At 43.4% G+C, this 26,544-nt stretch overlaps 1 protein-coding gene across 3 annotated transcripts in view; it reads right to left on the reverse strand.

Annotated features, from left to right (window-relative positions):
- The window catches only part of PBX4 (PBX homeobox 4), a 49,589-nt gene that overhangs the window by 8,146 nt on the left and 14,899 nt on the right, over positions 1-26,544 (reverse strand). For 2 of the 3 annotated variants that reach the window (XM_038379063.2, XM_043506959.1), the window contains exons 2-6: positions 15,933-16,006; positions 5,148-5,389; positions 4,583-4,773; positions 4,116-4,251; positions 3,660-3,816 (exon numbers count right to left, since the gene is read on the reverse strand). In XM_038379063.2, the coding sequence (XP_038234991.1) occupies positions 3,660-3,816; positions 4,116-4,251; positions 4,583-4,773; positions 5,148-5,389; positions 15,933-16,006 (800 nt within the window). Of the gene's footprint in view, positions 1-3,659; positions 3,817-4,115; positions 4,252-4,582; positions 4,774-5,147; positions 5,390-15,932; positions 16,007-23,622; positions 23,977-26,544 lie in introns of those variants that run through there. The other variant, XM_038379062.2, reaches the window with a different exon arrangement.

The following is a 26,544-nucleotide window of genomic DNA, read 5'->3' on the forward strand; positions in this document are numbered from 1 at the left end:
GCTTACAGACAGGCCCCCAACCTGAAGCAAATACTCACCAGCAACCAAACAGAACCACTAACCCAGGAACCTATCCTTGCAACAAAGCCTGTTGCCAACTCTGTCCACATATCTATTCAGGGGACACCATCATAGGGCCTAATCACATCAGCCACACTATCAGAGGCTCGTTCATCTGCACACCTACCAATGTGATATATGCCAGCAATGCCCCTCTGCCATGTACATTGGTCAAACTGGACAGTCGAATAAATGGACACAAATCAGACATCAAGAATTATAACATTCAAAAACCAGTCGGAGAACACTTCAATCTCTCTGGTCACTCGATTACAGACCTGAGAGTGGCTGCTATTCAACAACAAAAACAAAAAACAAAAACAAAAAAAACACACGTCAAAAAACAGACTCCAATGAGAGACTGCTGAATTGGAATTAATTTGCAAACTGGATACAATTAACTTAGGCTTGAATAGAGACTGGGAGTGGATGGGTCATTACACAAAGTAAAACTATTTCCCCGCCCCCCTCCCCCCACTGTTCCTCAGACGTTCTTGTCAACTGCTGGAAATGGCCCACCTTGATCACCACCACAAGGTTTTCTTCCTTCCCCCCACCCCCTCTACCTGCTGGTAATAGCTCATCTTAAGTGATCACTCTCCTTACAGTGACAGGTTTCAGAGTAGCAGCCGTGTTAGTCTGTATTCGCAAAAAGAAAAGGAGTACTTGTGGCACCTTAGAGACTAACAAATTTATTTGAGCATAAGCTTTCGTGAGCTACAGCTCACTTCATCGGATGTATTTGTTGATGCATCCGATGAAGTGAGCTGTAGCTCACGAAAGCTTATGCTCAAATAAATTTGTTAGTCTCTAAGGTGCCACAAGTACTCCTTTTCTTTCTCCTTACAGCGTGTATGGTAATACCCATTGTTTCATGTTCTCTCTCTCTCTCTGTGTGTGTGTGTGTGTGTAAATCTCCCTACTGTATTTTCCACCGAATGCATCCAATGAAGTGAGCTGTAGCTCACGAAAGTTTATGCTCAAATAAATTTGTTAGTCTCTAAGGTGCCACAAGTACTCCTTTTCTTTTTAGGTAAATTAAGTTGTCATGGGATAAGAAGGAAGATCCTTTCATGGATTAAGAACTGGTTAAAAGTCAGGGAACAAAGGGTAGGAATAAATGGTAAATTTTCGGAATGGAGAGGGATAACTAGTGGTGTTCCCCCCAAGCATCAGTCTTAGGACCAATCCTATTCAACCAATTTATAAATGATCTGGAGAAAACAGTAAACAGTAAGGTGACAAAGTATGCAGATACTAAACTGCTCAAGATAGTTAAAAGACAAAAGCAGACTGAAGAACTTCAAAAAGATCTCACAAAACTAAGTGATTGGGCAACAAAAATGGCAAATGAAATTTAATGTACAAATATGATGGGGGCTAATTTAGCAACAACTAATCAGAAGAAGGATCTTGGAGTCATCATGGATAGTTCTCTGAAGATGTCCATGAAGTGTGCAACGGCAGTCAAAAAAGCAAATGGGATGTTGGGAATAATTTTAAAAGGGATAGAGAATAAGACGGAGAATATCTTATTGCCTTTGTATAAATCCATGGTATGCCCACATCTTGAATACTGCATACAGATGTGGTCCCCTCATCTCAAAAAAGATATGCGAGCATTAGGAAAGGTTCAGAAAAGGGCAACTAAAATTATTAGGGGGTTGGAATGGGTCCCATTTGAGGAGAGAACAAACAGGCTAGGACTTTTCAGCTTGGAAAAGAGGAGAGTAAGGGGGGGGGGGATATGATAGAGGTCTATAAAATCATGAATGGTGTGGAGAAGGTGAATAAGGAAGTTATTTAATTGTTCCCATAATATAAGAACTAGGGGCCACCAAATGAAATTAATGGGTAGCAGGTTTAAAACAAATAAAAGGACATTCTTCACTCAGCACACAGTCAACCTGTGGAACTTCTTGCCTGAGGAGGTTGTGAAGGTTAGGACTATAACAGGGTTTAAAAGAGAACTGGATAAATTCATGGAGGTTAAGTCCATTAATGGCTATTAGCCAGGATGGGTAAGGAATGGTGTCCCCAGCCTCTGTTTGTCAGAGGGCGGAGATGGATGGCAGGAGAGAGATCACTCGATCATTACCCATTAGTTTCTCTCCGTCTAGGGCACCTGTCATTAGCCACTGTCGGTAGACAGGATACTGGGCTGGATGGACCTTTGGTCTGACCCAGTATGGCCACTCTTATGTTCTTATGAAGCCACAAAAGCCGTCATGCAACCCTCCCCAGCAGTGTGTTTCAGGTGCCCAGACAGCCGGCAGAGAGGTAAATCACTGTGGGGCAGGGGGTGGGATCGGGAAAGATTCGGCTGGTGGCTCCTACTCTGTGCTGGGCTCAGCTGCTAGTTCTGGCTAGGCTGGAAAGAGGAAGTCCCATCCTCCCCCTGCACAGCATTCAGGGCCATGTCAGACCCACCCCCAGATTTCTCCCCCGCCCCCATGCTTCCTGCACCCATCAGTCCTCAGCTGCAGGGGAAGGGATCACAGTAAAGGGAGCTGTTCCCACATCCGCCCAGCCCCTGTGCATCCAGACCCCCTCATACACAAACCCTCCCACTGAGCCTCACCCCCCTACACGAGTCCCATTCCCCCTGGACCACCTCAATGAGCCACCAGCACCCAGATCCTCACCAGTACAAGCCACAACCAGCTGCACTTGGATCCCCACCCCACTGAGCCCTATTCCCCCAGCATCTGGACCCCCCCACTGAGCTCTCTACACAGACTCCCCCTGCTGAGCTCTATCCCCCCCACACCCAGACCTCCCCCGCTAAGCCCCAACCACCTTCACTCAAACCCCCCTGCAGAGTCCTATCACTTCACCCAGAACCCCCCTCAACAAGCCCCTGTGCATCCAGATCCCCCCACACCCAGATCCCCCATTGAGCTGCTTGCACCCAGAGTGCCCCTCCCAGAACCCTCTCAACCCACACCTAGACTCCCCACACTAAGCCCCTCCACACTTGCATCCTGCCTTGCTGAGCTTGCCTGCCCACACCTGGTGCACCTGGCATGGAGGGGCAGTGCCCTGGGGTGTTTCTGGGGCAGGCTCAGTCCTTGTGCTGTGTCAGGGTTGGGTGCAACCACACCACTAAGTCTGTGTCTCTGGAGTGGGATGTGGTGCAATGCTCTCCCACCTCTGTGCAGCCAGTGGTCTGTGCTCCCTATTTGCAATAAAATTTGCAGAATTTTAAAATATTGTGTGCAGAATTTAATTTTTTGGTGCATAATGCCCTCAGGAGTATAATATGAGGCTTCCCTATAGTATTCGCTACTAATTTTTTTTTTCCTGAGGAGACAGATGTGGTCAGGAATGCACAAATTATGTGGGACAGATTAGGAAGGCTAGAATTAATGAATTTCAAGTGTATCTTTAACATGTCCATATGATTAGTCGGAAGTATCAGTACACATACACAGGCTCTTATCCTTTGTGGTGCTCTGACACTGTGGTATAGACTAGGAGGGCCATTTGCAACGAGAATGAGAAGCCTCTGGCTCTGGACTATAGAGGCTTCTCAAAGCAGGAACACGAGAAATACCACATTTTAGAGGCAGCTTTTCCTTACTGGGGTTCTTACTTACCAGAATTTGGTGTTGATGGGGAGTTTGCCTGGTTACCCTGGGCCACCACATTTGTTGCATCCACGGCTGTTTTTGCTGCATAAATGTTAGCCTCTTCCTGGAACTTCCCCATATTTTTTTTGTACCGGATTCTCTTGTTACCAAACCAGTTGGAGACCTAGAAAAACATCCCTGTCAGTACTTGACCAAACTATCATGATCTCCTAGTAGTTATTGAGGCTACCACCAGAGGTAACTCTTAAACTAAGGTTAGAGGGGAAAATTTGCCATACAGCCTAACAAAATCTAGGATGCATAAAAGCATCTTTCACCATAATAGGTGGTAATAATGAACCATGAGAGTTTAACTACAAGTCTCCTAATCACAGAGGACTATTGATATTTTACAAAAAACACACTATTAAAATAAAAAAGCATCTTTACAATGAGAGCAATTTCAAATAAAGCACTGTATACCTGCGAGACTGTGATGCCACCCTTCTTCGCTAGCTCTTCTTTGGCTTCTTCACTGGGGTAAGGATTACTCAGGTGAGAATAAAAATATTCATTCAGTACTTCTGTTGCCTGTTTGCTGAAGTTACGCCGTTTACGCCTGTAAATACACAATAGTTATTCTTCCTGCTAAAAAGAGTTAAAGAACATACTACAAGGATTTGTCTCATCTCCTCTGAAATCTACTCTATATTGTTTCAGCAAATACACAAGACAGACTTTAATAGCTATTAAAGATTGTATATTAAATGATAACTAAGCATACTTCATAACACACGACCGGGTGGTATGTATTTAAAGATATTTATACTAGTTCAAGGTTGTAAATACAGGCATTATAACGGTTTTATAATTACTGGCACCAAGCAAACATCAGAAAATGTGGTCAGAGCCAATAGCTGTTGCTATTGTGGGTTGTGCTTGTTTATTACCTTGCATCAAGAAATCGTGAGCGCAAGATCATCACTGCCTCACATGTGCTCTGTTTCAGCTGCATCTGGATAGTGCTGAATTTGCCATGGATTATGTTCACCATGCGCTCAATTTCTTTTGGTGAAATTGGCCTTGTTCTACTCTGTTCTCTGAGAAGGTTCATAACATGGGTGGTGAACTCACTGCACGCCTGAAAATAAATTAAATCAACACACAATAAAGTACCCCTAAAGTTCAGTTTAATTTCCCCAGTAAGTGAATAAATCCAGAATATTTTAATTCACGTTTAGCTTTACTCCTCTATTTCCTCTTAAGTATTGCAACAAGTATAATCTTTCAGTTATCTTAGACATCAGACTAGGCAAGTTAATGAATGTCAAAAGTCCTTTCATTTTAGTCTTATTCTAACATAGTGAGCTGAAAGATTTTTAATTGAATTTGCCATCCTTTCATTTATATGAATAGATTATACTCCCTGTTCTGCGCTTACAACCAACAGCAAAGGAAAAACGGTTATTTTTTTTAAATTGAGATGATAAAAACTCTTCCATGCAGAAAGATCACCTGTTCATATTTCTCTAGCTCAGAGTGGTATATCTGTCGGATCTGTGACAGCTTGGCCCTGTAGTCAGAGTGTTCAATGCTATTGTCATTTGGACAGCCACCTGATGTTGCTGCTACAGTCGTAGGTCCTCCTCTTCCTCTTTTCTCCGGCCCGGAGACACCCTCTGCCAGCAACATGTTATCTAGTCTCATTAGTTGAGCATCGGGGGGATCTTCCTCCTGAATACCGCGAATACTTAACACTAGATAAATATAAACAGGGATCAACAGGTTATTTCCAAAGTAGGGAAAAAGTCAGCTTTAACTCTGGTGATTTATTTATATTCTCTTCAGATTTTTAACAGAGTAATGTCTTTATGTACAAGTAAAAATCAGACAGTTAATGAAGCTGAATGATGACAAATTCAAAGTTCACAAGATGCTGCTAAGACCAAGAATTTACCAAAATTCAAAGAGATTGTACATTTATATGTATAACAAGAATATACTGAGTTATAGTAATTAACATTAAAAAAAAATGTTGGAGGGGACTTAACCTCATGCTTTAAATCTTAGGCTAATCTCTAACTATTAGAGGTTAGGTTGAGAACTTCATGGAACAGATTAACGCCCCCATTGGCCCCTCAGAAGCATCTGGTGCTGGCTACCATTGGAGACAGGATACTGGACTGGGTCTGATACACCATGGCAATTGCTTTATTCCTAGACATGTAACTGAAAAGAATGACACAAAAGTACAAACCTCTATGGAAGTCAGTACAACAGGGATGAATTTTGCCTAGTCTGTTTTATGTCACCAAGTCTGACACCTCTGAATTTCCATTAGAATCAGACCTAGAGGTATTACTTTGTGAATAGTCTAAAACCACCAAAACAGTCCTATACTTATGTCTGAATTGTACACAAGTCTCTACTAATTGCAAGAGAGCCAAGCTTTAGAGCCGTTTATGAACTTACATGCTTCTACATATGTAGTTTGTTTAAACATGTTTATTTTAAAAATATATAATCATTTCCTTCTCCCAACAGTGTTTTGTCTCAACAGCTGATTGGGGGCAATCTCCATTTTAAGTAAGAGCTTGCAGGGCAGTTGAGCCAATTGAGCAATATATGTACGCAAACATTTTTCAATTATTTCTCATTCAAACTCTTTGCTTGTTAACAACAATTTTTAGTCTCAAAGAACAGTAGGTGCAAGACAATTTTTGTTAAATGACTGAAGGTTGCAAAGCTTCAGAGATTTGATATCCTATAATATTCACACATCGAGGACAATACATAGATTCAAGATGAAGGAGATACCATAATTATGAAGCAGTTGGGCAAAGGGACCATCTTTCACTGTAGGCAAGGCCAGGATCCTGATTAACAAGTATACTGACACTTAACATTCACAGATTACAAAATACTGAAACAATATAAATAAAAATCCAGGTTAGTTTACAATTAGAAATTCATAAGCCAACATTCACAATTCTGAAAACACGCATACTACAATAAAAATTAACCTTTAACTTTTGCCGAGTCACACAATATTTTACAAACCATACATAAACTATAAACCATACAGACAGTGAAGACAATACACCATCTTAAACTGCCAATGTAGTCAAACTGTTCTCCTAAGTGTGCCCCCCGAACCTATTCTTTCTGCCTTTGCTAGCAAAAAAGTAGAGCAAGGGCACGCACACAGGACCAGGGTGTCAACATAAAACCTTAAGATCTTACTCCATAAACCATAAATCTTGCTCCACATAACAGTATTGTCTTTAATAAAAAATAGTTCTATTATGTCAACTGAACCTCAGTTGCTTAACTTTTTTTTTTTAAAGTTACACAACTCCAGCAAAAGTTGGAAAAAACTGAAGTACTCAATGCTTTTTTTGCCTTGGTCTTCAGACAAGGTCAGCTCCCAGACTGCTACACTTGGCAGCACAGTATGGGGAGGAGGTGAGCAGCCCTCACTGGTGAAAGAACAGGTTAAGGACTATTTAGAAAAGCTAAATATGCACAAGACCATGGGGCCCGATGCAATGCATCCGAGGGTGCTGAGGGAGTTGGCTGATGTGATTGCAGAGCCACTGGTAATTATCTTAGAAAACTTGTGGCAATTGGGAGAGGTCCCGAATGACTGGAAAAAGGCAAATATGGTGCCCATCTTTAAAAAAGGGAAGAAGGAGAATCTGGAGAACTACAGACCCGTCAGCCTCACCTCAGTCCCTGGAAAAATCATGGAGCAGGTCTTCAAGGAATCCATTTTGAAGCACTTGGGTTGAGGAAGCAGATCAGAGAAAGTCAACATGGATTCACCAAGGGCAAGTCATGCCTGACCAACCTGATTGCCTTCTATGATGAAATAACTGGCTCTGTGGATATGGGGAAAAGCAGTGGACGTGATATACCTTGACTTTAGTAAAGCTTTTGATACGATCTCCCACAATATTCTTGCCAGCAAGTTAAAGTAGTATGGATTGGATGAATGGACTATATGGTGGATAGAAAGCTGGCTAGATCATCAGGCTCAACAGGAAGTGATCAACAGCTCAATGTCTAGTTGGCAGCCGGTATCAAGCGGAGTACCCCAGGGGTTGGTCCTGGGGTCAGTTTTGTTCAACATCTTCATTAATGATCTTGATGATGGGATGGATTGCACCTCAGCAAGTTTGCGGATGACACCAAGATGTGGGGAGAGGTAGATAAGCTGGAGGGTAGGGATAGGGTCCAGAGTGACCTATACAAATTGGAAGATTTGGCCAAAAGAAATCTGATGAGGTTCAACAAGGACAAGTGCAGACTCCTGTACTTAGGAAGAAAGAATCCCATGCACTGCTACAGGCTGGGGACCGACCGGCTAAGCGGCAGTTCTGCAGAAAAGGACCTGGGGATTACAGTGGATGAAAAGCTGGATATGAATCAACAGTGTGCCCTTGTTGCCAAGAAGACTAATGGCATACTGGGCTACATTAGTAAGAGCATTGCCAGCAGATCGAGGGAAGTGATTATTCCCCTCTATTCAGCACTGGTGAGGCCGCATCTAGAGTATTGCATCAAGTTTTGGGCCCCCACTTACAGAAAGGATTTGGACAAATTGGAGAGACTCCAGCAGAGGGCAATAAAAATGATTAGGGGCCAGGGGCACATGACTTATAAGGAGCAGCTAAGGGAACTGGGCTTATTTAGTCTGCAGAAGAGAAAAGTGAGGGGGGATTTGATAGCAGCCTTCAACTACCTGAAGGGGGGTTCTAAAGAGGATGGAGCTAAGCTGTTTTCAGTGGTGGCAGATGACAGAACAAGGAGTACCGGTCTCAAGTTGCGGTACAGGAGGTCTAGGTTGGATATTAGGAAAAACAAATTTCACTAGAAGAGAGTGGTGAAGCACTGGAATGGGTTATCTAGGGAGGTAGTGGAATCTCCATCCTTAGAGGTTTTTAAGGTCTGGCTTGACAAAGCCCTGGCTGGGATGATTTAGTTGGGGTTGGTTCTGGTCCTGCTTTGAGCGGGGGGGGGTGGACTAGATGACCTTTTGAGGTCTCTTCCAACCCTAATCTTCTATGATTCTATGAAAAGAAAAAATCAACCATCTTCCAACAGCAGAAAATAGTACTGAATTCCTTTCAGATCACCTAGAGAAAACAGTTCTTAATTTTTGCATCTTATATTTTTGCAAGAAAGAAAAAGTATATGTAACAGACTGATATGGATACACCATTTCCTCTAGATACAGTACTTCCCCTACTACATATTCAGTCTTAAAACAGAGTATTTACTGAAGAGTTTCAAACAAAATCTTGGGCAAAACAGACTGGCATTAACTCCAGAGAATGGGCAAAGTTTTTTCCACTTTTAAATGGTTTTAAAATACATATATGCATAGTGAAACACCATTTATGTAGCAAACACTGCCTTGCCACCCACAGCTAGCAGTTTCATGGTCCTCAACTTTGTTTTACTCTCTCACTAGGTTTTCAACCTAGCAAGTCTGTTCTTCTGACTTCTATAATTCACCCTCCTTGGCCTCTCGTTCCAAGATTCAGTCATGGAAAATAGAACAAAACCAGTTCCACAGAAAGAAGAAAATGAAAATCAAACTGAAAAGATGATCTCTGTTAAAACAGGAGTGGGGAATTCTGCTAAAGGAGTGTAAAGAAGGGAAACTGTTGCATATTTTTAACCAGAAATTAAAACAAAGCATATTTTTACTGCAGATCATACACAAAAGTATTCCTTTAACAGCACCATTACTGAATAGATATTTTTGTAATGTGGAAACAAGAGGAAAAAATCGTAGTTTGTTTTTTTTAAATGCCAGTTCTCCATTTCCAAATAGTTCTGAACTATGGGTTGGCCATTGGGCCTGCAACCACATGGGCAAGTGAGCCAGAGTTCGTTTGCTAACTAATCTTGGCTAAATTTCACATTAAAGTATTTTGATTGGTACATACGAATACAATTAAGAGGAGCAGATATATTTGGGTCTTGCTTACCATTTGAAAGCAATTCTGCCAAACCCTTTTCCATATGTATATATTGCATATCAGAATCTGCCTCAGTGCTAGCATCAAGCTCCCAGCTGCAGCTTAATTTTCTGTCACTTGTCTAATTATAGTAATTAGACATTAGTTATCAATTACACATAGGCTCATCTCAAGTCAACTGTTGAAATACACGTATGAAATGTTTGTAGAGTCTCAAGGGAAGACTTTAGTTGGCTGACTCGAGTAAGTCACAAGTAAGTAGAGAGGAGTTATCACTAACATTTTGTAGGCTGCACTTCTACACTGGTAAGTCAAATATTTATTTAATGAAACTGTCAAGTTGATTAGACCTAAGCATTACACCTGAGCTTTTTTTTTTTTTTTAAAAAAAAAGCCTACTACATAACTTGTATTTTAAACTCCTCCTGGTTTAACTGAAATTCACTTAAATTATACATATAATTGCCCCAAAGATCAGATATTTTAATAGTTAAATAAAGCCATTAAATTAAACTCCTCAAAGTCAGACCTTCACTGGGCAGCTGTCATAGGTGGTCAATTTTTAGGCCTAATACTTTCAACATCCCTCTTCAACTACTTTAACATTTGACAGGTTTCAGAGTAGCAGCCGTGTTAGTCTGTATTCGCAAAAAGAAAAGCAGTACTTGTGGCACCTTAGAGACTAACAAATTTATTAGAGCATAAGCTTCCGTGAGCTACAGCTCACTTCCGATGAATGCATCCAATGAAGTGATCTGTAGCTCACGAAAGCTTATGCTCTAATAAATTTGTTAGTCTCTAAGGTGCCACAAGTACTGCTTTTCTTTTAACATTTGAGTTACTTTTGGTATTAATAAAAAATGTCTGATTCATTCAAAACTATCTATTTGAAGAATTCATAACCAAGAATTGGCTGCACGTAGCAGCCTGTTCAAATCAGCGAGAACAAAAGCTGCATTCATTTATGTAACCACCCTCTAGAGCCAGTAGAGGAAGAGGAAGATTGGAAGAGGATGATTGGATGAACAAAACCATAACCAGCACAGCCACTTTATAGGGTGGTATTAAATCCAGCTTGTGGAAGGGTATTTAGATAATACAAGCTGCCTGTAAGTCATTTCAGTTGACACCATCTGGATTTAGTACTGGTTTGTCTTCTATCAAAAAAAGGAAGTGTTTGGAGCAGTAGAAAAAGAAGCTAAGGATTCTTTAAACAAATTCAAGCCTATGACAGAGACAAGAACAATACCAGGATTTTAAAGTCTGCTAAGAAACAGGTGAATCTCCTCTTACTTTTGATTTTTTTTTTTTTTTTTTTTTTTTTTTAAGTTCAGGCCAATCTCATCCCTGCCCCCAGTAGCAATCTTGGTCTCCTCAAGATAGCACTAGCCTTCAGGACTTGGCAGAAGTAAAGTTGAAGCATTAAAAACCACTAGTCAATATGCTCCTTCCCCTGCCCCCTCCCTCTGCAAAATCAGGGACATTTGTAGCACAAATGAACCTTTAAAGCCCCCTAAAAAAAGCCCTTTTTTCATTGTCATTAAACAATGATTAATTAAAAGCAATGACAATTGATGATGCACTATTTTCTCTGATGGAGACAAATCAAAAAACCAAAAAGTTTAGCTTGAGCTTGCCCAATCTGATCAATCTCCCAAAGCTAGTAAAGACAGCTAGTCTCACACAAATATTAGAAAGAAAAAAAAAATCACTAATACAATCACAAATTTCTAAATTAACATGGCAGGTTTCAGAGTAGCAGCCGTGTTAGTCTGTATTTGCAAAAAGAAAAGGAGTACTTGTGGCACCTTAGAGACTAACAAATTTATTTGAGCATAAGCTTTCGTGAGCTACAGCTCACTTCATCGGATGCATTTGGTGGAAAAACAGAGGAGAGATTTATATACACACACAAATAAACATGGGTATCCCACATCATTTTCCCCATATGGTACTGTGTGGATTGGTTCAGTCACTTCAGTTTAGAGGTGGGTTAGCAATATTTTGCCTTTTGGTAGCCCACTGGACCACTATACTAATTAGATCAATTTGTTCATCACTGTATCAATACCTTAATAAGTGATCAACATATCAAACTGGACAAAAAGATCAACACATTTTTTTAAGTTGCAGCTACACTAGTGTATACTGCATTTTAAAACCCTAAGATGTACAACAACCAACAAGGGTTATTATGGGGTTGTGTCTCAAGACTTTATTGAACAGAAGAGGGAATAGTTGGATTTTTTCTAGAAGTTGTACTGTACTCTTAAAGGTAATTACCATGTAGTATCAGAGGATGAGTGACTAAAAGAAAAATATAATTCATGGGTTCCTACTTTAGTTTTTGATACAAAATATAAATGAAGACTAATTTATTCATTTTGTCTATCTGTCCAGCAGATAACTAGACTATTCTAAGTAAATGTTCTGCCATTCTGCTTATGTAGTTAACTATCACATATTCAATGTTTTACTAAGCCTGGACAAGTCTGAGTCATGCTTAGTATGCCCAAATCTTTCACTATCCATCCATCATTTTTATGGATGCTTTTAACAAACACCCTTCAGGATCATAAAGCCTTTTAAACTGGTGCTGTCATATACACTAATACGGTATTATACATTCCCCAGCACAACACCCACCAGATATTCATCAAAATGTAAAATAATTATACTAAGCCCAATGAAATTCCCATCATTTCTAATTAATCCTTAATTAAAATACATCACAACCTAAGGTACTGAAACCTCACTCAATATGCAAATGCAATCATTATAATATATTTACATATCATTAATTAAAGATCTGCAGTTCTGTAATGAACTGTATGAGATCACTGATGCCAAAATAAAAATGATATGCAATTTGTTTAGGCTTGTTTTCCTCTCCAGATTTTCTTCCACGTGGCAACAGAGCAGAAAAGCTAGAGGTAAATACATCTATTGGCTGTTCAGCACACAAAAACAGAGCCTTGAACGTTAACCTCTTTGAATTTTAAGGCATTAGAAGAAGAGGGATAGATAGGGTGGATTTGAAAATGCAGGTCTTAATGGCACACTTTGTAAAGGTATAAAATGACTACACAAAGCACAAGGCACTGGGAGTCAGAGGGTTGTACAGGTGTTGACTGACTGGAATTTAATAAACAATTCTGATGAGACATGAGGGAATCTATGGAGTAAGAAGATTCCTTTTTAACAGTCATTTTTAAAAATAGAATTGCAGAGTAATTAATTGGCTCTCAGCAGGAACTGGGACTAACTAATCAGCACTAACTGCATGTAGAAAGTGTACACGTTTCATTTAATTTGAAGACTTGGTGCCTATCGCAATGGCATTTGGTAGCCATACAACTTTTTTTTAAATAATCTCCACACACATCACTTCAAGCCATCCCTTACTGCTACCAAGAGAGAAACCCTCATAATCGCATCATTTAACAAATTGGCCCCCCTTGCACCCTGAAGGCTATCAAATCCAAGCTATCATTAGCCACAAGAGGGAGCAAATTCCACAGCCAATGACCCTCTGCGAAGAACAGCCCTCAACCCCAACCTCCACCCTGGGGAGCCCAGTTCTAGGGAATGACAACAAAGTTGCCTCTCCTGGTCTCAAGTGTTGTGACAGGACAAAGCTTTCTTAAAAGTCAATATCTGAAGGTCTTGTAGATTCTCCACCACAGAGGAGAAGAAAACTAATTCAGAAGGAAGAAAAAGGCCAGCATGGTTCTGAGTGCTAAGGAACAAGACAACAACGTAGGAATGTCAACAAACCCAGGGACAAAGGGAAAAACACCCATTTAGCCCCACCCCACTTGCCAAGAAAGTACAAATTGAATTAACCTATTTGAACAGCTAGGATGTTGGAGGAAGGACGACATATTGCAGTCAGTGGGAGGGGGAAAAAAAATGGTATGTATTATAAATTACTAAACAAAATACTTATTGATTCTTTGTACTGCAGTCATGCCCAGAAGCCTCAGTCAAGATCAGAGCCCCATTTTGCTAGGCACTGTACAAACACATAGGAGACAGTGCCCCTGTCCTAAAGAGCTCGAAATCCATCATAATTCGGGTGTTTGCTGCAGTCAGTCAGGAAAAGGAAATCCTCAAGGATAATATTTGCTTTTATTTCCATCGATGTACACACCTGGACATTAAAGCTATAAACAGCTTTTATATTTGGATAAGCATAGCTTTCTGGAGTCAAGCATCTGATGTCCATGGCAGCTGAACACCAAGAAAGGAGTCTGCTAGACAGATTTATTAACAGGTTTTTAAAATATTCTAAGACAGAAAAGTACTTTTGCCAGTTCTCAAAAGAATTAAGTGGATGTTATCGTGAAGGAGGCTAGTATGGACTTCAGTGGAGCAATGTGCTGTTGTGCTCCTTGAGGTAGCACTCTCTGCCCCGCAAAACGTTGCTTGGGTTAGATGTACCTTCAATAAATGCATGTGGACTGTGTGTATCTAGGACATACTTGAAAGTGAAATATCTATTTCAGTATATTTTTCCTGGTGAAGTATATAAATAAAAATGTCATTCTACAAACTACGACGACTGAATTATTTAATCCAAAAAGAAAAATAAAATAAATCATATAATTCAGAATTCAAACAGTTTGAGAGAAGGCTAGATTTGGATAAATCAATTTAACTGGCAAAAAAGAACAGTCACTTTTACAATTATTTTTTAAAAAGCATTTTCTGGGCAGAATTTCTCTGCACTTTCCAGCTGGCTGCTCAATGGAGGGGCACATGGCTTATCCTGAGCTATTGTGAGTGACATTGGCACAGTAACAAAGGGAATGTGGGAGAGAGGTTTGTGGGGGCCAAACATGTTGTAAACCGATTCTGAACTAGAAAGGAAGCTTGTGCGCCTGGGTCACAAAGAAAGCCTAAACCTTATGCTACAGTATGTCCAGGCTTTTATTTGCTTGAAGCCATAACATCTGCTCTCCATAATTTAAATAAGGAACAGACAGACCATCAGACATTCAAAAACCTATGAGACCAAAACAAATCCAGTGTAGCCAAGGTATTGGAGTCTTGTTGCAAATATGTATGTCTCTTGTTGCAAATATGTTTAAGTCAAATAGAAGTTAAACTTACAGGTTATAACACAGAACAAGCAAATCCCAACATGGAAAAACAAATAAAAAGGGTGCTGCAGCGCTTGGATTAGTTTCCTTTTAGCTGTTCTAAGATTAGCTCCTGCTCAAAAGGAAAAAAACCACATAGGATAAACGGACACAAGCGACTATAGCATAACCATTCAAAAATTTCTATAAAGTTTTCCTACAACGAAAGAAAATTGCTGCTATGAGAACTCGAAATATGTCAATTATAACATTCTCTTTACACAAAAGTGTGTGAGTGTGTTGCATTTCATTTAGTATCACATACTGCATTTGATGCAAAGATCATCATTGAAGATATAACTAGATGGCCTTTAGTTTGGAAATATGGTACAAAAGTGATGTACAAGAAAATTATAAGTTATTTTTTAGTACAGGTTCAGTACCAAGGGCAGTATTAGGATATTAATGTTAAGCAATCTATATTTTTTTTTATATATTTTTAATTAAACAGGTTCTACAACTATCCTTTAATATAGCATCCAAATAAAGTAAATGCAAAAATTTACACACCAAAGCACAATAAAACATCCCAACATCATTGCCCAGGAGTTTATAGATGAACAATTGATACACTGGGTGGCCAAAATCAAAATCCACCTCGCTCCTAACAACCCCATTCCTCCTCACAAAGAAAATAAGTCACATAATCCACCTGTCAACTCAGTTTCCTGCTGCTTTTGTCTTCTTTCCCCATCTAATCTTCTGCTTCTCCTCACAGCCTCTCTTTTCTGAGGTCTAGTTCATTTTCCAGTGTTAATTTCCTAGTCCCTCCACAGTTTTGGGACCATTTTCTTTCAAGAAATGGCATGACATAGGCATTCTATTAAAGACATTTTCCGTATCTGGTTGTCACCCCTTTGTGTCTACACACGTCTCCTCAGAGATTATAATTGTAATGCTTACATTTTATTTTGGTTTTTCCAAATCAAAAGCAGCAAGCAGTAATATTTCCTTCAAATCAGGGCACAGCCTACAGTGTAGGAAGCAAGCAAAAAATAATCTCCAACAAACAGAGAAGTACAATAGGCCAGGAAATCACCATTAAAGCCTTAAACTGTAAAAATCATTCACTCGGTAAAGACCTCTCTCAGTTGCACTTGACCCAGGAGATGTTCATGTCTGATACCCAACTTTCTAAAAATCATTCAAAAATTCCAACAACACACCTGTTTTTTCCTTGATCTCACACAGTACACTGAAGAGAGCTGGTTTCATTCTGTGGCAATTCAAGGCATGTTTTCTGAAAAGGAGAGAAAGAAAGGATGAATGCCAAGTGGAAGGGGAAAGCGGCAGGACTGCCAAGGTTTATAAAAAACGATTCCATGTATTTGTAAAAATGAGCAAATAAGATTAATGTACACTTAGAAGTTCTATCACACAGTTCACTCAAGGTCATCAAGAGAAACTCTCTACCAGAATAACTGAAATACTCATTTGCTTGTAGTTGGCAGAAGCAAAACAGAAATTAAACTACTGAAAGTATATTTTATATGGCTGCTTTCTGAATTAGTATTCTTCCAATTGCTCTAACAAAGCAGTCCATCCAAAATGAGAGAGAGCCGCATTTTTACATTATACAGATTCTAAACATTAAAAAACAAAACAGAACTCAATTACCATTGATCAAATCAAATATTGTTTCTTTCAGTTTAATCAAACTCAAAACAAGTATCCGTCTATAAACAAAAGGAGACTGTCCTTCCCCTAGAAGAGAAATGGAAGAAATTGCACCCTGAGGATTGTTGGGATCTCTGTGCAAGAGGGATGAAAGGTAGAGATACTTTTTAAGGAGGAGTAGGCCTTAATGGGATCAAGAGCAGGCTGGTTGTCTGTTAAGGGGACACCTCTGTGCAAGCAGGAGGACCTAGTGCCAGAAGCCACATCATATGTACTACTTATAAATTCACAATGTGGAATACCATGCAGAATGTGTCTGACTGCATCCTTAGTATGAAATCACAGCAGACATTAACTGCTTCTTTGGAGCAGTTATGTTTGTGGTGAATATATTAAAAGCAGCATTTGCATATTATGAGCTATACCTGACCTTGATCCACCCATATAATTCTATCAAAGAAAGGGGTTTACAATAGAAATTCTGACACAGCTGTAGCTGGAGGGGCACTCAAGCCCACTAGAATGTTCATCTACTTTTCCAGACAACCTAAAGTACATTCTACTTTGATAGAAGCCACATTATGCTTCCAGCATTTGAGACCGATACCACCTCATTTTTTGTCCTTGCTTATCCAAACAGAAAATATGGGAAGGGGGAAAAGTATAGGTTTCAGAGTAGCAGCTGTGTTAGTCTGTATTCGCAAAAAGAAAAGGAGTACTTGTGGCACCTTAGAGACTAACAAATTTATTTATTTAATTATTTGATGCATCCGATGAAGTGAGCTATAGCTCACGAAAGCTTATGCTCAAATAAATTTGTTAGTCTCTAAAGCGCCACAAGTACTCCTTTTCTTTTTATTAACAAGTATGTTACACTTGTTTGTGGAAAGAGAAAGGTCACATTAAATTACATCACTAGCCATGAGTAAACAATGTCCACTTTATGTACCCTCTAAATAAACCTAATATTACTCCAGAATTATTTCTTATTTTGTAGTTCAGTAATGCCCAACAGGCATTATACATAGGAAAATGCAGTAGCTGCCTCAAATAGCTTACAATTGACATGACAAAATAGATGAAGGGTAGGATAGACAGATATAAAATACAAACTAAGTAATCAGAGAGATGGCAAGCAAATGTCGTTAGTACAGTTTTTTGTTGGTACGGTATTCTTTTTTGTATGCAATGGAAATTGATTTGTATAAATCACTATGTAAATAAACTGTTTTACAGAATGCTGCTAATAGTTTAAGAGGACACAGTCAACTTTAAAAATAAAAATCACTTCTGTCAAAAAGAAGAAGTTTTTAATCTACTATTAAAAGCAGCCACTACATTACTTGTAATTGACAGAGAGGAGAAAAATCATTTTATTCCTGTTTGACAGAACCTGCATAAACATTCACTGTTTCCCCTGCATAGTCAGTCTTCTCAGTCTCTGTGGGTCATTCACAAAACAGAGAAATTTTAGAAAGCAGAACACGCAAGTATAAATCCACAAAAATTGATAAGAAACTGAGTGGCAAGTTAGTATCCAAAACTTTTCTTCCCCCCATTTAAAGCTACTACTTAAACAACCACAAGTCATGTACAAGTTAACTATTTTCACAACATTTTACTACATTTGGGACCAATCTTGTGTACCATCAACATGTTAGCAAGTTTCACACTTTCAAGTGATTACTATAAGTGAAAAAATATGAAAACTTTGTAATCCTCTATTTTTACTTATGCACACACTCTTTGTACCCCTGTATATCCTAAGAAGCTTGAAACAGAAACTACAAAAGGAGTTCTCAAACACCCTGAGGAGATATGAAAACTATATTTTTGCTGATGCAGAGTATAATACCAAAATATACAAGAATGCTGAAATTAATTCCTTTGCCCTTTTTTCATCTATGGCAAGTAATGTCTGCTTCTCTCCCTATCAATGGCAAAGCTCTTTCCATCACCATCTCAGTTGGTCTCTCCCCTAGTCACAGAAGGCATTAAATTTTATTTCAGTCTCATTCAGAAGCCTTAAAAATAAGTGTTCTTGTTGACTCCGATACCTTCGTTTTTTTTCCCCCCCAGACATTTGCTGTGGAATCTTCATACACAGCTGAATACTTAAGCTACTTGAAAATCTCAAGAACCAAGAATTATGACATTCAAAAACCAGTCGGAGAACACTTCAACCTCTCTGGTCACTCGATTACAGACCTAAAAGTTGCAATTCTTCAACAAAAAAAACTTCAAAAAACAGACTCCAACCAGAGACTGCTGAACTGGAATTAATTAGCAAACTGGATACAATTAATTTAGGCTTGAATAAAGACTGGGAGTGGATGGGTCATTACACAAAGTAAAAGTATTTCCCCATGTTTATTCCCCCCCTCACCCCACACCATTCCTCAGACATTCTTGTCAACTGCTGGAAATGGCCCACCTTGATTGTCACTACAAAAGGTTCCCCCTCCCACTGGTAATAGCTCATCTTAAAGCGATCACTCTCGTTACAGTTTTCAGAGTATCAGCCGTGTTAGTCTGTATTTGCAAAAAAGAAAAAAGGAGTACTTGTGGCACCTTAGAGAAATTTATTTGAGCATAAGCTTTCGTGAGCTACAGCTCACTTCATCGGATGCATTCGAATGCATCCGATGAAGTGAGCTGCAGCTCACTAAAGCTTATGCTCAAATAAATTTCTCTAAGGTGCCACAAGTACTCCTTTTTTCTTTTTTGCGAATACAGACTAACACAGCTGATACTCTGAAAACTGTCATGTACCATAGTACTTCACTGAAGAGATAGCAATGGCATCAGTTCTGGTGTATCTCACCCAAAAAGTCATGCCATATTCTCAGTTATAGCCAGACATGTTATAAACATCCTCACAAAGTTTGTTAGAACATCTCTCTGGAACTACTGAGGAACAGGATACTTAAAAAAAAATTTACATTTCTCTGGGGGAGATTTTTAAAGGCACAAATGTCAATAAGGCACCTGTCTTCCACTGGAAGTTGGGAGTTAGGTACCTGCCATTTGTGCCTTTAAAAATTCCCTCCATCACCACCTTCTGTGATGATGACCCCTTTTGTAATTTTTAAATTATTTAATTAAAGTACATTCAGAGCTGGGAGTAACCCCTTTTCAGAAGTTTTCTTTATTAACTACAGCTCATCCTGATATTCCTTACATAGCAGTACTCCAGCTATGGGTAAGGGCTTAAAAGTTTACTCAATTTCCTTACAATCCCTCACCAACAACATTTACAACAGGTAGCTGCAAGCCTCCAATAAATATTCAAATACAATACAAGAATTAAGCAAAATATCACAAGTTGAAGTCCACGGACCAGGTTACTTCAATACATGGAACCAAGAAAAGCATAATGCACATTATAAGATATCTAAGCAGATCAATATCTACCCACAGACAAGCAGCCTGAGAACAAAGGCAGCTGAAAAGAAAGCCAAGTGGATTCTATTGTCCTTGCTTGATGACATACCACCAATTCCAGGCCTTAAAACTCTGCTCCCATAAAAATAGGGCTAAAAAAGCTGATTTACAAACTAAATAAGATAGATGTGTTATAAGTTCTCAGAAACAGGCTGTCCAGAAGTCATTACATAGCTAATATGGCTAATATTTACTCTTTTGTAGAATGATAAAGTTGATTAACATTGATATTAAGCAGGTTACATAATGTAATTTTTGGCAGATAATAAAACTTCATCTCTTCAGTTTTTAGCTTGCAGTCTAAAATTTAGAATATAAACAATGGAAGTTCTGAAACTCAGGAGGCCCCACAGTGAAGCTATGAGGATTTGAAACCCAGTACAGTTCAATATGCAGATTTTTTTTTTAATACAGAATAAAATTAAAGTCTAGCAAATAAAACATCTGGAGCTAAATCATGGTCAAGACATCTTGCAGATAGGTAGGTATTCCAGGACACTCTGCCTAACATCCCTGAAGCATCTGAGAGACTAGTTACACTGGATTTGAGGAGGGTTGCTTTGCTTTCTTTACAATGACATATAGGCCTTCTTACCAAGATTCTCCGTTTGCAAGTAGACTGCACAGATGGACCCATTATTGTCTATAATGCAAGAACCTGTATTGTGCATGCACAATCATCTCATATGCAAGGGCACTTTTTTTTTTTTTTATAAAGTTTGAACCTTCAAAAACTTTGTGCCTAAAATATTTTTTCTAAAGGTTTCAGTTTTCTAAAACCACTGAAAATAGCTAGAGCAATTTAGCCTACACAAAAATCACTAGGATCCCATAATTAAATTATTGTTTATAGGAAAAAACAAGAAACTTCCTAAGCACTCAACTTTATCAGCTCTCTTGTAGAGGAGTTTTGAAAATCAAACAGAACTGCAGTGTTTTGTGTGACATACACATTAATCTGTGCATGCACTTACTATGAAACAACTATAGACAGCTTTAATTTTGTGTTGCAGTGACTGGTAAGACGACAGAGCATATTAGGGGAAGCCTCATACCACCACCAGTAATGGAAAATATGTAAGGGGATTGAAATAGTAGCAGTATTTTTTTCCCCCCTCTTCATTTCAACACAGAAGAGCACCTCTTAAGAGTCCCTCTTACTCAATCTAGTCCAGAATATTGTTTGAAAAACTATAATGTAGAACAATATCTTTCCTCAGTAAATACAATCTACAAAACTCTAATTTTACCACAAACTCTCTCCTAGGAAGCCCCACCATCGTTCTTTTTAAAAATCAATAACTATATGGTTAGTACTTATCTTCAGATCATACCAAACATGTTTATGGGCCTGGGGTTTATTTTCAGTAGTTCTCTGTACTTGGATAAATCATTTTCAGCATGGTTTCCAAAATTGTAGTTAAAACCTTTCTCTACAGTTTCTGAAACAGTGCAGACCACGACTTGCCATTGTCTACATTTGCAAGTTAAACCATTTTCAGCACCAGTTCAGCTGCTGACACCAGCATAGACAAGGCTTAAATGTCAGGCCAAAGAAACTTCTCAGAGTAAATAAACCTTGGTTTAGGTAATTTATAATGGAAAGTCAGCCAGACTCCTAACCAAAGTCACAAATCAATGTCTGGAATCTGATGCATGAGTATTCATTTGCTAGTTTTATAAGCCAGATCTGTTTTACAATCCTCCACTTTCCAAACTGCTTCCTCTACTCTACGTACTTTTTAATAACTGGTACATGCCAAGTAAGCAAAACATATGATTACAGAGAGCCAATCAGGGGTACAGACACCTCTAAGGCAGAGAAAATAAACTAGAAGATATTGAATTATGCTGATTTTACACATTAGGTTATGTTATTCACAGTATGCACAGAAGACAATGTACTCCTCAGGTAGGCTTCTCTCTTTAAAACACAAGTACAGTTAGGTCTCACCCAAGTGAGGGGCGATTCAGATATAGTGCAAGCAAGTGCTGTGAAAACTGCTCACACATAGCTCTGCCAAAGCACCTTAGACCTGAAGTGTAACACACCTACCATTCAGTTCCTGTGTGCACATGCCCCTCTCACTACCACACACACAACTCTCTGCCAGGGCACTTTAATCCTGAGCTGCAATAGCAACCTTGCATTTATTCTACTCCTAGGCCAAATTAAACAGTAGTTGTGCAACTGACAGAAAAAAATCATTTTCACTTGTGACTGGAGCTATGATTTGAACCCCCATCTGCAGTAGCAAAAAGACAATTCATTATTAAGACAGGCTAGCTTGTAAAAAATATTTCTAAGAATTCAACTCACCTCCACAGCACTATATGCAAGTGCTACACAGTCTTAACAGGACAAAGGTACAAGAACCTCTCAGTCAATATACAAATTAACTGTTCATCTTGCAAACTGAAAGTCTCCACACTCTTATTCTTACTGGGATGGGAACAAGAAAGTCTAGTTAAAAATTTCCCCTGAGCAGAACTAGCAAGTGATAAATTCAAAAATTAGATCCACAGCCTCAAATCCTCCATGGTCAAGGCTCTAAGGAGAACTGAAAAAAGGAAGTGGAGTGGCTCAGGAAATCAGTAAAAGAATGTAGAACTTTCCATCTCTAGGTCACTAGTGCCACTACAGCTAGTGAGTCAAAGACATTCCCATTAGGTGACTTCATTAAGTAACCTGTGTGAAAAACTCATGGGTCTCAGCTCTATTCCTAGCAGATAAGTGTCTATATCATAAAAACCTCCACCATTGAACTTCCCCTGCCCCAAAAGCAGTCTCAGCAACAGCCAAAGAATAAGCGGCCAATAAAATATGGACTGCGTCATCCATAAGGTGGGGGTCTCTCCAGGACAGGGCTGAGACACACTAGATAAACAGGTTTCAGAGTAGCAGCCCTGTGAGTCTGTATCCGCAAAAAGAAAAGGAGGACTTGTGGCACTTTAGAGACTAAAATTTATTTGAGCCCAAGCTTTCGTGAGCTACAGCTCACTTCATCGGATGCATTCAGTGGAAGCTTATGCTCAAATAAATTTGTTAGTCTCTAAGGTGCCACAAGTCCTCCTTTTCTTTTTACTAGATAAACAGTGCCTGAGGAAAGTTTGCTTTATTGCTGCCTGAACTGTACCTGTCCTGCAGATATATAGGGAACTTCAGTCTCCAGGACTGTCAGCACTAGAGTCCCTTAAATAAACTGTAACCCCATACTGAGGGTTTGCTCCTAAGACATTACCAGGGTCTGGACACTATAACTCACTCTACCGTTTTAAGCAAAGTTCCTCTGTGAAACTAAATCAGGCTGCCTCACGCCTTGCCCAGCATACAAGTTCACAAGCAACACGAGAGATGGAAACAGGCAGGGAAGTTAGTACCCATGAGCCTGAGCACCTGGTGCTCTCAGCACGCCTACAGCAGATGCTAGGCACTACCCCACTCTACTCTTTAGTGCCACACACTGCCACCCCCTGGAACCAGACTCTGGTTCCCAAAGATTCCAGGATTTGGCGCCTCTCTAGCCAATCCTGGTACCCAGCCCCCAGAGACTCTGCCCTACGCAGCCCAGGCCCTGATGCCTAAAAACCCCTGGACTCGAGACCCTTCAGTCCCCAGCGCCTCGAGCTCAGAGACTGCAGCCAGCCTCCAGGTCCCCTAGTCAGACCCGCTGTGCTCAGAGCCCCGCTCCAGGCCCGCGCCCAGACACCCCCCGCCCCGCCGCCCACCTAGGAAGCCTCCCCGCAGGCGCTGCTCGGACCCGAAGGGCCGCACACCCCCGTCCCCTGCGGTACCTGGCTTGCGCCTCGTCCAGGCTCTGGTCGGTGATGGCCATGATCTGCTGCAGGATGTCCCCAGTATCCTGGTGCCCGGGGGGCGGCGGCCCCGGCTGGAGCCGATGCGGGGGCGGCGGCGGGGGGGCGGCGGCGGCCGGGTCTCCAGCGGAGGGAGGCGGCGGGATCCCCCCGGGCAGGGAGACCCCCGCACCGTGCGCCGCCGCCAGCAGCCGGGACGGGTCCTCCATGGTGGGGGGGGGGGGAGGCGGAGGGGCTGGGACGGGGGTGGGGAGGGAGCCGGAGCAGCCACTAACGGGCTCCCGGTACGGCCCGAGCTCCTCAGACACAACAGGCCCCAGCCCAGCGCCGTGCGGGCCCCGCCCCCTCCTGCGTGACCCCGCCCCGGCGTGACGGGACTCCGCCCCTTCCTGGCGTGTCTCCGCCGCGGCGCCGCGAGGCCCCGCCCCTGCATCCCGGCGAGCCCGGCCGTTCTCAACCTAAGCGCTGCCCGCCCCCTTCCCCTCGACTCTGCCCCGGCGCGGGGAGGGGCGGTGCGCCGAGCCCATGGCCGTGAGCGGGCCGCCCCTGCCAGCTGCCCCCTGCCGCCTGCCCCCACAACCCCCTTCCCGCTGCCCCCACCGGCCATTCTCCACCTGCCCCCTTCCACTGCCCCCACCGGCCATTCTCCAACTGCCCCCTCCGCCTGCCCACCGCCATTCTCCAACTGCCCCCTTCCACTGCCCCCCCGGCCATTCGACAACTGCCCCTTCCCGCCTGCCCCACGGCCATTCTAACTGCCCCTCCGCCTGCCCCCACCGGCCATTCTCCACCTGCCCTTCCCGCCTGCCCCACCGGCCATTCTCCAACTGCCCCCTCCCGCCTGCCCCCACCGGCCATTCTCCACCTGCCCCCTCCCGCCTGCCCCACCGGCCATCTCCACTGCCCCTCCGCCTGCCCCAACCGGCCATTCTCCAACTGCCCCCTCCGCCTGCCCCACAACCCCCTTCCGCCTGCCCCACGGCCATTCTCCAACTGCCCCCTTCCCACTTGCCCACGGCCATTCCAAACTGCCCCACTCCGCCTGCCCCCACGGCCATTCTCCAACTGCCCCCTTCCCACTGCCCCACCGGCCATTCTCCAACTGCCCCCTTACGCCTGCCCCCACCGGCCATTCTCCAACTGCCCCCTTCCCACTGCCCCCACCGGCCATTCTCCACTGCCCCCTCCCGCCTGCCCCCACCGGCCATTCTCCAACTGCCCCCTTCCCGCCTGCCCCCACCGGCCATTCTCCAACTGCCCCCTCCCGACTGCCCCCACCGGCCATTCTCCAACTGCCCCCTCCCGCCTGCCCCCACCGGCCATTCTCCACCTGCCCCCTCCCGCCTGCCCCCACCGGCCATTCTCCACCTGCCCCCTCCCGCCTGCCCCCACCGGCCATTCTCCAACTGCCCCCTCCCGCCTGCCCCCACAACCCCCTTCCGCCTGCCCCCACCGGCCATTCTCCAACTGCCCCCTTCCCACTGCCCCCACCGGCCATTCTCCAACTGCCCCCTCCCGCTGCCCCCACCGGCCATTCTCCAACTGCCCCCTTCCCACTGCCCCCACCGGCCATTCTCCAACTGCCCCCTTCCGCCTGCCCCACCGGCCATTCTCCAACTGCCCCCTTCCCACTTGCCCCCCGGAATTCTCCAACTGCCCCCTTCGCATGCCCCCACCGGCATTCTCCAACTGCCCACCTCCCACTGCCCACGGCCATTCTCCAAACTGCCCCTTCCGCCTGCCCCCCCGGCCATTCTCCAACTGCCCCTTCCACTGCCCCCACCGGCCAATTTCAACTGACCCCTCCCGCCCTGCCCCCACCGGCCATTCCCAACTGCCCCCTTCCCACTGCCCCAACGGCCATTCTCCAACTGCCCCCTTCCACTGCCCCCACCGGCCACCATTCTCCAAACTCCCCTCCCGCCTGCCCCCACGGCCATCTCCAACTGCCCCTCCCGCTGACCCACCGGCCATCTCACCTGCCCCTCCCGCCTGCCCCCACCGGCCATTCTCACCTGCCCCATCCCACCTGCCCCCACCAGCCATTCTCCAACTGCCCCCGCCCGCCTGCCCCCACAACCCCCTTCCGCCTGCCCCCACCGGCCATTCTCCAACTGCCCCCTTCCCACTGCCCCCACCGGCCATTCTCCAACTGCCCCCTCCCGCCTGCCCCCACCGGCCATTCTCCACTGCCCCCTTCCCACTGCCCCCACCGGCCATTCTCCAACTGCCCCCTTCCCACTGCCCCAACCGGCCATTCTCCAACTGCCCCCCCCGCCTGCCCCCACCGGCCATTCTCCAACTGCCCCCTCCCGCCTGCCCCCACCGGCCATTCTCCACCTGCCCCCTCCGCCTGCCCCCACCGGCCATTCTCCACCTGCCCCCTCCCGCCTGCCCCCACCGGCCATTCTCCAACTGCCCCCTCCCGCCTGCCCCCACAACCCCCTTCCGCCTGCCCCCACCGGCCATTCTCCAACTGCCCCCTTCCCACTGCCCCCAACGGCCATTCTCCAACTGCCCCCTTCCCACTGCCCCCACCGGCCATTCTCCAACTGCCCCCACCGGCCATTCTCCAACTGCCCCCTCCCGCCTGCCCCCACCGGCCATTCTCCACCTGCCCCCTTCCCACTGCCCCCACCGGCCATTCTCCACCTGCCCCCTTCCCACTGCCCCCACCGGCCATTCTCCAACTGCCCCCTCCCGCCTGCCCCCACCGGCCATTCTCCAACTGCCCCCTCCCGCCTGCCCCCACCGGCCATTCTCCACCTGCCCCCTTCCCACTGCCCCCACCGGCCATTCTCCAACTGCCCCCTCCCGCCTGCCCCCACCGGCCATTCTCCAACTGCCCCCTTCCCACTGCCCCCACCGGCCATTCTCCAACTGCCCCCTTCCCACTGGCCC

The sequence above is a fragment of the Dermochelys coriacea genome, chromosome 20, assembly GCF_009764565.3.
Source record: "Dermochelys coriacea isolate rDerCor1 chromosome 20, rDerCor1.pri.v4, whole genome shotgun sequence".
Taxonomy (NCBI): domain Eukaryota; kingdom Metazoa; phylum Chordata; order Testudines; family Dermochelyidae; genus Dermochelys; species Dermochelys coriacea.